Source organism: Mytilus californianus, unplaced genomic scaffold (assembly GCF_021869535.1).
Source record: "Mytilus californianus isolate M0D057914Y unplaced genomic scaffold, xbMytCali1.0.p SCAF_2, whole genome shotgun sequence".
NCBI classification, from domain to species: domain Eukaryota; kingdom Metazoa; phylum Mollusca; class Bivalvia; order Mytilida; family Mytilidae; genus Mytilus; species Mytilus californianus.
In genome coordinates, this window is record NW_026262668.1 from 35150083 (window position 1) to 35162414 (window position 12332).

The following is a 12332-nucleotide window of genomic DNA, read 5'->3' on the forward strand; positions in this document are numbered from 1 at the left end:
TATTACTTTCATTTTCATCCTCAACATTGTATGGTTTATATGTGTTGTGTACAAGATGCAATTTGTACAGGGATTTTGTACAAGTTATATGTTTTTTGACACATACCTTTTTGCACAAGGTAGTTAAAGTTTATCTTCTGAAATTTATCAGCTTAATGTCTAAAATTCAAATTTATATACTTCAACCTAACATTTAGAGCTATTCTCGTTGTCCTAAAACTGGAAATAAGGACTCCTGAATGGTTTAAATTCTATTTTTATATTTCTCCTTATACCAAAATCATAAAAAGTCATTTTGTGTTCTAATGAAATTGGACTGTATCATGTAGTCATGGAAATATGACAGAAATATGCGAAACAAAAGACTGTGTGCTGGTATCATCCATTTGTGTTAAGTGGTTCATAAAACGCTGATAACTTGTACAAAAATTCTTTGAAAATTATAATTTGTACAACATTACAATTTGTACACAACATATGCAATGTAATTGACAATTTACCACAAAAAATAATAAAAACTCGGGTTAAAATACTGAATTTAGGATCTATTCAGTTGAATTACACGAGTGTGTTTAGAATAAATAGTTTGCTTGTTTTTTAAGTGGACAACAGTTGGCTGTGATTTAGTTGGACAATCTATTAAATCAGTTTTGTACATTACTGGGAAACAATTGTCCATAATAGCTATTAAATCAAATCACATATAAAAGAACTAATGTGACTAACTATTTTATCAGTGCTAATTAAGAAGTCATGGTTCACTTAACAAATAAACAACCTTAATTCAGTATATTATACACACTCGAATGATTTGGTTGTAAATACTTTTTCTTATAGAGATAAATTCTGATGTTTTTTAATACTGAATAAGTTTTTAGAATGATTTATAGTTATTTTGTTCCTATTGAGATAATTTAAGAACAATAACCTGTTAGTTCCATATATGTTGCATAATTGCCATGTAATAGATGTTGGTGTATATAGAGTACAAGCAAGTCATATGGATATTACACTTCCCCATAAAGTCACATTGATCATGCACTGGTGATTTAATCCCAAATAATTTGTTTACAGGACCTGATTAAAAGATATAACCCCTCTTCCCAAAAAGTTCAATTTTATTCATATATTAAAAATAGTTTTTTTGTGCAAAATAGTTAAATATAGATTCTTACATTCCGATTATCAGATTTATCCAATCAAGATAGTTAAATAATTAAATTATAAAGTCCGAGCCTTGTCAAGCCTTGGCAAGGACTTTAAATTTGGTAATTTAACTATCAAGATTGGATAAATCCGATAATCCAAATGTAAGAATCTATATTTAATCCATTAATCCACTGGTACCAATGTAAGAATCTGGTTCTCTAATGATTATCAAATAAATTTTCATTTTTGATAAACGAAAATCCCTTTCGAGTGCCTTCAACTTTCCACAAAGTTGTCAATTTCATTAACATCCGGGGAAAGTGTAAATTCCATCAGAACTGTACTGTACTCCTGTGAATGTCATGTAATTGTATATTGCTTGCTGGAACTTAAAAAGTTATTTTCTGCTTAGTTGTAGGGTATCATAACTTCTATATAATGTTTCTATTTACCATTCATCCCATTGAATTATGTCATCGTTTACTTTCTGTTCATTTTAAGACATATCTTATATTTACATTCTATACTAAAATAATTTATCAAAGATAACCTGCATTGATCTCTTTGCTTTGCTATGGCTTATATGCAAGTTTTTTTTTTAACTTTTGAAATTAATGATTTGAATACAACATCCATACTTAGATAACGCTACAGGATGCAGTACTCTTACATTAAACGTAAAAGGAAAATAGTCCAAGGCATTTTATAGGATGGAAATTTTTTTGCAATTTTTGGTCTGTGTTCAAAAAATATTTTCAAAGATAGTATGCATCTGGTTCAGGATTTCCCATTGAGAATTTACAGTGTTGGTCAGCAGGTTATAATAAATAATACTTAGATATACCATTTATTTTAGCATAAATCATATAAAATATATCAGGTAATACATATATATGTCATTTACATTTAGCATCAAAAACTTTAAACTGTAATTTTATCATTTTAATAAACATGTACTTTAATGTACAACTTAAAAAAAATAATGATCCATAACATAACAAAATCAAATAATTTACATTAATTTTTAAATCTAATATGGGAACAGGACTCTGAACAGACATGTTTTTTTTCTTGTATTTATTACTAACTAATAGAATAATTAAGATTAAAGGTTATTTGATCAGGTATGACAATGTTTTGTAAAAATAATGAAGATTCATGTGAATAAGAATGAATTCTAAGCTTTTTCATATCATATTGTCTGGCATTTACTGGTGAATGATTGCCATTTTAGATCATCTTATTAAAGTAGATACAATACTGAAGAGAACTTAAATTGATTTATCCCTGAGTTAAGACATAAACTTTTTAGCCTAGAAATCATAGTTCTCTAATAACTGACTGTAACAATTTGTTTTACCTATAAGCAAGGCTGTGAGAGTACATTTCACCCCTTTGAAAATAGATTTATATTTCATTATTTATTTAATATCTTTCTCTCTCCACTTCCCATTTCCCCTGAGTATTTTTCTCACTTTATTATTTTATCTTCATTTCAGTTTTTTTTCAGCAACCCCCTTTTCCCCTCTTCTATCTCTAGTTTTTATTTTTATCTGAAATCTTCCATTTTAGATCACATTTTCTTAAGTGCTTAAACACATAAACTAATTAATTGATCAGTTCATTAATAAGCTTTGACATTTGCATGATACTCTTACAGAAGATCTCAACTCTTCTACATATTTAATCGCTAATGGTCAGCAGCATTTGGATTTCAATTCTAATATAACACTCTTCTTTCGCATTGTATGCAAAGCCATGTTCTCATTCCCCAAAACATTGGGTACATGTGCTCAACATCACAATAGAATTTGCAATGTCAGTTGCATTTTGAATGACTCTGGAGATCAAAATGGACATTTCTTTGAAAGTTGCTTGCCATTAAATTCAATAAAATTTTCAAAAAAAAGTCTTGTATTTTCACACTTTTAAAAAAAATTGAAACAGTTGGCTATTTTAGAACTGTTTGTTTCAGAAAAACAAAATGGCTACTCTTTTTGTAAAGGGTCCACTTCTAATGTTACAAGTTTTGTTTTTTTCTATTAGAATCAAATAATTTTTAAATAATGTATGTGGATAAAGTGCTTCCATTGTTTGGAATAGACCAATTTTGATCCTTGCTACCAGTAGCATAGATGAATCTAGAAAATAGAAAAGTGAGAAGTGCTAATTTTACATGGTCTTGGTGGTTGGGATTTTAGTCAAATAATAAGTCTTTAATTATAGCAATAGATCAACATTTTACCCGATAGAATTAAACAACTTTTTGTAGGCTTACCGTAAAACTAATATTTCGAACAAAAATTAAAATAAATTTTGTATGCTTATTAAACTAATATTTTTTTACCTTTTTAACGCCTTGGTTACAGGTATTAAGGTATTAATTAATTGCTTTATTAGTAGCATTATGTATTCTGGTGTATTTCAGACGAATGTAACACGAGTAAGTGATATTACAATGGCAGGGTATATGTCTTGGTACCCTTTCATCTTAATTGTCAGACTAACTATCATAAGCTTCATTCTTAACACTCAACAACATTTTGCTCTGCACAAATTTTATGAAAAAACTTTGATTATAGAAAAAGAAGAATGATTTATAACTCAAAACTAGTAAAGTTTTGACGTTATCTGTTCTTTACTAACTTTGTCAAGAAATCATTGCTTTGTTCTGTGGCGTGGTCAAAAATATGTTTTAGCTCGGACTGTTTATATGAAATTTTACAAGTTAAAATTTAGCAAATAACTATAGAATTAATTCAACTTTTTAGCCAAGTATTATCTATATTAACATTTTAGTTTTTATTCATGCTTATTGCAATATGCAACCTGTATTTTCACTTTATGAAATTAAAAAGCATTAAAAGGTGAGTTTTTCAACTGCAGAATTTTAGGCAATGATTTAAAGACACAAATAAAACAAGGCAAAACAATTTGCAGAATATTTCATAATTTATAATTTTGAAAAATGAGTGGTATATTTGTATTCTCTTGTATTTTTGAATGAGCAAAATGTTGGAACATTTTTATTTGTAAGTTTTTGGTTTGGTTAAGAGTCTTAGAGTAGTATATATTTGTAGACGGTTAACACAATTTTAATTGGTAATGGTTTATGATACACATAGAAATGGGGAATAAAAAAGAAAATGTGTTAGAAAAATGGGATGTGAATGTTTTTCTTCTTTTCTGTCTATTTTGTTGCAAATATCCTAACTGTCTTGAAGTTTGATTTTTTAGGTGTTTCCAAGTACATGTATTTCTTTTGTAATTTTCTTGTATATCTGTTTTTCTTTTGAATGATTCGTTGTTGTTTTAAGTTTTCTTACTTTTAAGTATGATAAAGAGATGTCAAATACTTTAGAATTTTACAAACATATATATTTCTGGATCTTCTATTTGAGAATGCAAGAACATATTTTCCAATCTGAAAGTCTTTGAATTCAATTTCATATATCTCATTAAAAAGCTTGAATCATCATTTCATTAGAATCACTATGCATCTTTTATCATATCATTATATATCTGTAAATATAAGCTATCTGTTGATTTGTTTCCATGCATATCACAGATTATTGGATTGCTGGTATGTATTGGCATGATCTGTAGCATGGTCTGAGTTCTCTCCCCTGTCTGAGTTATGTCCCCTGATTTATGTTGTATATTTATCCTTAGTTTAAACTTTTCATTCATGTATTTCATACCATCAAAACGGGTATTGTTTTTACCTAAAAAATGAAGTATTCAGTGATATGGTTTCTTTTGTTTATCCAACTTGTATTAAGTTTGCCTCCCAGGTTTGGCTTCTTGTCTCAATTCCTGCTTTATTGTGTCTTTGAATATTTCTCAAAGAAAAAAAAAACAAGTGTCATACAGTGTAAGTAAAAGAGAAAAAATAAGCTGAATTGATTTGAATTACACAGGTATACTTGCATGTTTTGCAACTATATATATATTATGTTTGTAGAGATAGGTTTGTTATATATCCATATCATTGCATGAAATATATTTCCTTGCATCAAATGCAGTTTAATTTTATTGTGAAGAGAAGAGGAAACATTGTTCCATGATTTAATACAGTTGTAGGAATTATCGCGAAATATAATTCTTTTTACAAAACACATATAAAAGTGTTTTTTCCAACTTTGAGAGTGTGAAAGGAATTCAGTTGCCTTTCTCAGTGAACTTACTGGGGTTTAACTGTGTCACAAAATGAGTTAATCTAGAAAAAAGTTCTCTATGTGGATTCAGTAGCAAATAAACATTGATGAAGTATTTATTAACGAAGCAATTTATAACTTCTGTCACGCTATAAAGCTATTAAAAAAATCAATTGCTTAATGTTAAGCTGCACTCAAAATTATACGGCATAAAATGTTTACAAAAAGATATCAAATTTATTAAATTATTTAAGTTGTAGATTTCTTTAAAGACAAGCTATAAACCGTAAAGGCATATTCATTTTGCATGGAAACCCAAAAGTTTTTCTTTTAAAGGGAAATATTTATTAGGAGATAAATTTTTATTATTTCGTCAAAAATAAAAACTCCCAAAAATTTGTAATTCACTACATTGTGAAGTGAAGACGTAGTTCCTTATCTTTTAACAGCACCAAATTATATTATAAACTCTTTGAAAACAAAATCTTGTACACATTCAATAGTTGCCCTGATATACTTAAGGACTGCTCCTGAAAAATGTTCATTGGACCCAGCTGCAGGGTAGGCACTTCAAAATCTCAAAATTGCCTCTGGATTTGGTAACCCTTTATCAAAGTGCCTTCCCTGGTAGCCATGTTTGTTTAAATGGAAAGGGCCCTTTTTAGAAAAAGTAACTTAATACCTGTCCATAACCATATAATAATGAAAAGATCCATTGTTATGTATGTGTGTTTTTACTTTTAACAGAGTGATGATCCTAAAGAAGATTTTAGTGATTTACCTCCCAGTCAGAGGAAGAAACAGTTACTGAAAAAGATAGATTCAATAAAAAAAGAAATAACAAGGGAAACAGCAGAGAGGTATTGAAGGAAATTCTATTATAAAGTATACTGTGGATTCATTTATTTTCATGGGTACCAATTTTTGTCGATTAAGTAGAATTTACATTTTCATGGATATTTGATTTCGTGGTTTTGCCAAATTCGTCATATAAGCCTAAAGAGAATTTGTATTTCGTCTTACATTTAAATTTGTGGTTAATCTGAACCCACAAAATCATGAAAATTGGTATCCCACGAATAATAATGAATGCACAGTATACAGGGATTATACCTGCAGTATTTGACATACTATATTTTCCAAGTGCTAAAAACTACATCTTTTTGTTGCATGTTTTTGTGAATTTTACTATGTATATGAATGAAGGAAAATGTAAGGTATATGTCAATGAGATAGCATGCCAATAACATATGATTGTTAGACCAGAATAAATGTTATTCAGTGTCAGCAAATTTGCAGCTAACATTTTATAGACAACATGACCATTAGTGTGAAGAACATCATAAATATGGATCATGAAATTACATTAGGGATATTACATTGCAAGAAAACGAGGAAGCCTTGTTTTTACCCCAAGAAAGTGTAAGTTTCTGAGAGAACTGCTTCATATTTGAACATTTTGTATGGAAAATTGGAAATGCATAAAATAATGAAATGTAGATGAGTTTGACTAGATTTTCGATGTTATGACATCACTTTAACATCATGATATGCACCTATTTTATAAATTGAAGTAAGATCCTGAATGTATGCAGTTTTCCATCAGATTTCCTGTGTGGAAACATGTTGCACAGCCAAAAAAAAAAAACAACAAAATATTTTAAGGGAAGCCTTATTATACAATTAAACAATTATACCAAATATAGTTTTTTCTAGGGTGTGCAAATTCTTTTCCAATACACAGTACACTCATTTACTGATCACGAAATATTACAAAATATATGTATACAACTTTCATCATTGTTTGTTGCCATTGTAATTTTGCAGGACTCAAAAGTGACTGGGACGTAGCTGGATCTGATTTTTATGCCCCACTAAGGGGCATTATGTTTTTGGTCTATGTGTTCGTTTGTTCGTCCATCCATCTGTCCCGCTTCAGGTTAAAGTTTTTGGTCAAGGTAGTTTTTGATGAAGTTAAGTTCAATCAACTTGAAACTTGGTACACGTTTTCCCTATGATATGATCTTTCTAATTTTAATGCCAAATTAGAGTTTTGACCCCAATTTCACGGTCCATTGAACATAGAAAATGATAGTGCGAGTGGGGCATCTGTGTACTATGGACACATTCTTGTTTTCCTCAATCTTATGCTTTATTAGCTGTCAGATAAAAATAATAATAGATAAGAAAGAAAAAATTGATAAAATTGAAATGCTCTGTGAATTGTTGAAAGTAACAATCAATTGATTGATGCTGGTGTTTAACATCACTTTCAGCATTCTTGGCTATGTAATGGAGGGCAGTTTTTATTGGTGGAGAAAACAAAAGCTTTCGGAGAGAACAAAGAAACTTCATGGAAAAATAGCCTCTCCAAAAATTGTAGAACCCAAGTAAAATAATGTGTGAAGGATAAGGTTGTAGGATTTGCATTTTCTTATTTAGCTTTGTAACAATGGTTTTTCCAATCATATTGAAGAAACTCTTTTGTTAGCAACACAAGTAAAAATGATGTTTCAGAGGAATATTTGTTATTTAAACTTTCAGGGAAGGCATGTTAAAGATGAAAGATGTTTATGTACAGAATCCAGCATTAGGAGATCCAAATAGTTTAGATAAAAAAATTGAGGAAAATGGCGAAAAACTAGATAGTTGTCGAAAAGAATTGTCAAAGTTTCAGGTATGAATAACAATATGATAAAATTTTCCAAACAGATTATGTATAGCTTTTTACCCCATGCAATTGAGTTGTAGAGGGTGCAAGTTTTTTGTCCCATCCATCATCAATGATCATTTTGTTGCCTCCATGCTAGCACTTTTATTTTTTTGTTGGATCCTTTTCAAATTTGATTGAAGATTTCCACAGATGAGTTTGATAATCATTAAAATCTGAAATGGGGAACTGTGTAAGCAGGGATTTTTTTTTTTTTTTTTTATTTTAGTTCTTTTATGGGAAAAGAGCCTTCATTTTTATCAGGTCTGCTTCAATTTGTAGAGTCATTTCCATTTATAGAAACCTCCAATGAGTTTGATAACAAAAAAATTCTGTTATGGGGAACCATTTTACCTGGAGGGGAATTTGTTAAAATATTCCATATTAAATTTTGTTGGTGGAATAGCACTTTCATTTATTATCAGATCTTTTTTAAGTCTGTAGTGATCGTTTCAACTCATAAAAACTACAGAGATGTTCTTAAAATAGTTTACATCTTTGATAAATATATAATGGGCATTTTAAAGTCAATTCTCGCCATCCAAAATAATTTTACTTGTGCATTATCTATTCCAGAATTATTTAAGTGATGCTGAAGGAAAGAAGAGTACAACAAATTTAGCTGTGTCAGATGATTCTCTGTCCCGAAGCACTTCTGATGGTAGTGTCAATCGAGATCCAAACATAATTCCTCCACCTCCCAGTATACAACAGCCTAATAACGATGTCTATACGTATGTATCTATCACACAATATATTTATTATACGAAACCATGTATTTTTTGCCCTCTTATACTGAATTTGAATTTCTCATTTGCTTGCCATTCGTTACGAAAAATACTGGTCATTGTGTGATATAATGTTGAAATAAAAAAATCAGTGTCATTTCAGAAATTTTTTAAACAAGCATGAGCATGGTTAGTTACTAAGAATAGATATTTAATGTGATGTAGAAATCATGTCAATTCATCAAATCATTTATTTTACTTTTTTTATTTAATAACTGTACAGGAACATAATAACTGTACAGGAACAGAGATTAACAGTTAGAATTTTTATGGAACTTTGTTACACAGATTTTTTTTTACCTAATTTTAATCTTTTTGCTGTATGAACAGTAGTTATACATTTATTGAAATGGGTCATGTTAATGACTTTCACAAGTAGATTCTAACACATTTGATTTCAATCGTAATTTACAATGCAAATATAAGAAAACTTTAAAAAGAGAAAATAAAACTTGAATAAGAGAAAAAAATAAAATCCCAGTTTCTGAATTTAGTTCAGCTTATTTTATTTGCTGTCACATTTTACGTTAAAGCATTTTTCTCTTCTCTTTTTCATCAAAACATTGATTTTGTGTTGTGTGTCTTATTATGTTTATTATTAGCTGCGGGTTTTAGTTTGTGTTTTCTGTAATGAAATATTTCAGGGGTTATAGTAGTAACAGTTCTAATAATTGGCCTCCACCATATAGCAGGTTTGACCTTTGTAAAAGTAGAAGTGTAGTTTTCTGTCCGTAGCATCTTGTAGAATTAAGAAAATGTTTAAAAATTCAGCAATGGGTCATTTCAATTACTTCGCATTTATTTAGGAAATGGATTGTGTATAAGAACACATAAATTATTTTAAGGAATAAAAAAGGAAAACTGAGTGGTTTATCTACATATGATGATTAAATTGCAGGATTAAAATGTTTTGTTTACATGTACCATTGAGAGAAAAAATTAAAATAAGAAAGAAAAAAAAAATTGTTACTGTAGAGGATATTCACTGATTGAATGTTTTTAAGGCGTTAAAAAAAATAACAGCTAATCCGACCAATTTAAAAAAAAAAGGATGATGCAGGCCTTCTTCCTTTTCTTTTTACTAGTGCAGTAAAAACTACCTGACATGTTTTTATACTTTAATTATTTTACCTTCCATTTAAGTTGACATACATTGCTGGATTTTCCTTACCATAACTTACTATTGTGTGGCTTTGTGTACTTAAAAAACAAACCAAGTTGAATATAATCAAACTCACCATGTTTCCTTGTTTTCTGTTTCCTGCACAAAATATTAATTTGCAAAACATACGGGTACAAAACTTAAATATTTTACTTGCTTATATTTGTGAGCTGATTTTGCCTCAAAACCTGAGCAAATGAACCACATATTGGAAAAAGACAGGTAAACGATAGGGTTACATGCAGAAACCATTTAATCAAAGAAAATTGAAGTACAAAATTGACCTTTTTTCCAAATATAACAAAGCAGTAATGGAGAATATTCATTATTAATGTAATTAATTATATGTATTTTATGTATGTATGTTTTGTTATTTTATGTATGTATGTTTTGTTATTTTATGTTTAGAAAGGTTAAGGGGCATTGTTGTACAACAAAATAACTATATCTGTATCTAATATATAAAACTTGTTTATTATAAAAATAAGGAGATGTCATATGATTGCCAATGAGACAACTATCCACCAAAGTTCAAATGAAGTGAATGTAAGCAATTGTATGCAACTGCACTGCCTTCAACAATGAGAAAAACCCATACTGTATAGTTGGCTATGAAAGACCGGAGCATGAGCATATTTTTTTATACTGTATTATTGGGTATCTGTGATCAACCAATTCTAGTTTTTAATATGTCTTATTTTAAAATAAAAAACATATATAGAAAGATAAGAATATTGAATAGTTTTACAATATTTGTAGTTGAATTATATATTCAAATAGTGATAATTGAATCAAAATTGATTGCATAAACTAATAGATAAGAAAAAAAAACTAAAAAAAAACCAACTTAATATTTTACAAAACCTCCAATGTTCAATTTCATAGATATAGGAAGATGTGGTATGAGTGCCAATGAGACAACTCTCCATCCAAGTTACAATTTGTAAAAGTAAACCATTATAGGTCAAGGTACGGCCTTCAACACGGAGCATTGGCTCACACCGACCACCATTATAGGTCAAGGTACGGCCTTCAACACGGAGCATTGGCTCACACCGACCAGCAAGCTATAAAGGGCCCCAAAAAATTACTAGTGTAAAACCATTCAAACGGAAAAACCAACGGTCTAATCCATATAAAAACGAGAAACACGTATGAACTACATAAACAGACAACAACTACTGTAATCAGATTCCTGACTTAGGACAGGTGCAAACATTTGCAGCGGGATTATATTTTACCCTATTTAAAGGATTTATCTCACACCATGAAAAGTGTGATATGTTATTTCCTGCACTTTTTCTACAGTGTATAACACAGGGTTTTCACTAAGGATTTTTGAAGGCGATTCCAGGGACTCGTCATTTTTGGCCATGGTGAGTCCAACAGTAAGAGAAGATATTTTATTGCAATATAATTTATCATTTTAGTCTCCATGACCTAATAGAGCAATCAAATGACATTTAATTCAGATTACTTTTAAACTTTTTCTATAAAATGATGATATGTGTGTTCAGTTTATACAAAATATTTCAATCTTGATGCATCTTTGGACTCACCAGTTTTGATAATGGTGAGTCCAGACATATTTTCATGAGTCCAGGACTCATGGACTCGCCTTAGTGAGAACCCTGATATTAACAATGTACTTTTTTTAAATTGAGAAGAATTTGTTATTTTGTTGTATAATTATAGAAGTAGATTACATTAGTTTTAGCAAGTTTATCTGGTTAAAAGTGTCTGCTTCTAACAGTGTAGGAGTAATTACTTTTTCCTTTTTTATATACTCCCAGAACCCATTGGATATAAAAACCGATTAGTTGCCATTATGAAACTGGCAGTCACCATTACTAAAATAGATAAAAAAAAAAATGACAAAAAAATTAGCTTGCTAAAAAAAGTTTGTATCGATTAGTGTTTTGCAAAGATGTAAGAAGGTGATACAGGCTCTCAGCTGGTTACACTGTTTATTGGATAGCATTTAGAATTTTTGTGAACAAATTGTTATCGTGGAAAAAACAAAATTAAGAAAGATTTCTTGTTAAGGATAGATTAATCTCCAAATGTAAAAAACTTTTCCAATGGCAACTGGTAGCTTGATGATTGCTGCACAACAGTTTAATATAAAAGTTCTAAAATATATCAAGATAAATGTTGTAGAAAAACTGAGGTTTGTAACCCATTTCTATCTTATTTACAAGGTTTGAATAACAAATTAAGGGAGTATTATTGCACAAAATGAAAATGAACTAAACATTTGTAATTATTATTTCTTGTTCTAGGACGAGATCAGATGAAGTAATTTATTGGTAATACCACCTAACCCATTTCTGTGCCTTTCACACCTTTCAGCTCTGTTTCATTGC

General features: G+C 29.5%; 1 protein-coding gene across 5 annotated transcripts in view; it reads left to right on the forward strand.

Annotated features, from left to right (window-relative positions):
* The window catches only part of LOC127729771 (formin-binding protein 1-like), a 48347-nt gene that overhangs the window by 23831 nt on the left and 12184 nt on the right, over positions 1-12332 (forward strand). For 2 of the 5 annotated variants that reach the window (XM_052237644.1, XM_052237648.1), the window contains exons 10-14: positions 3578-3592; positions 6054-6166; positions 7851-7983; positions 8593-8750; positions 9449-9496. In XM_052237644.1, the coding sequence (XP_052093604.1) occupies positions 3578-3592; positions 6054-6166; positions 7851-7983; positions 8593-8750; positions 9449-9496 (467 nt within the window). The remainder of the gene's footprint in view (positions 1-3577; positions 3593-6053; positions 6167-7850; positions 7984-8592; positions 8751-9448; positions 9497-12332) is intronic. The other 3 variants (XM_052237646.1, XM_052237647.1, XM_052237645.1) reach the window with 2 other exon arrangements.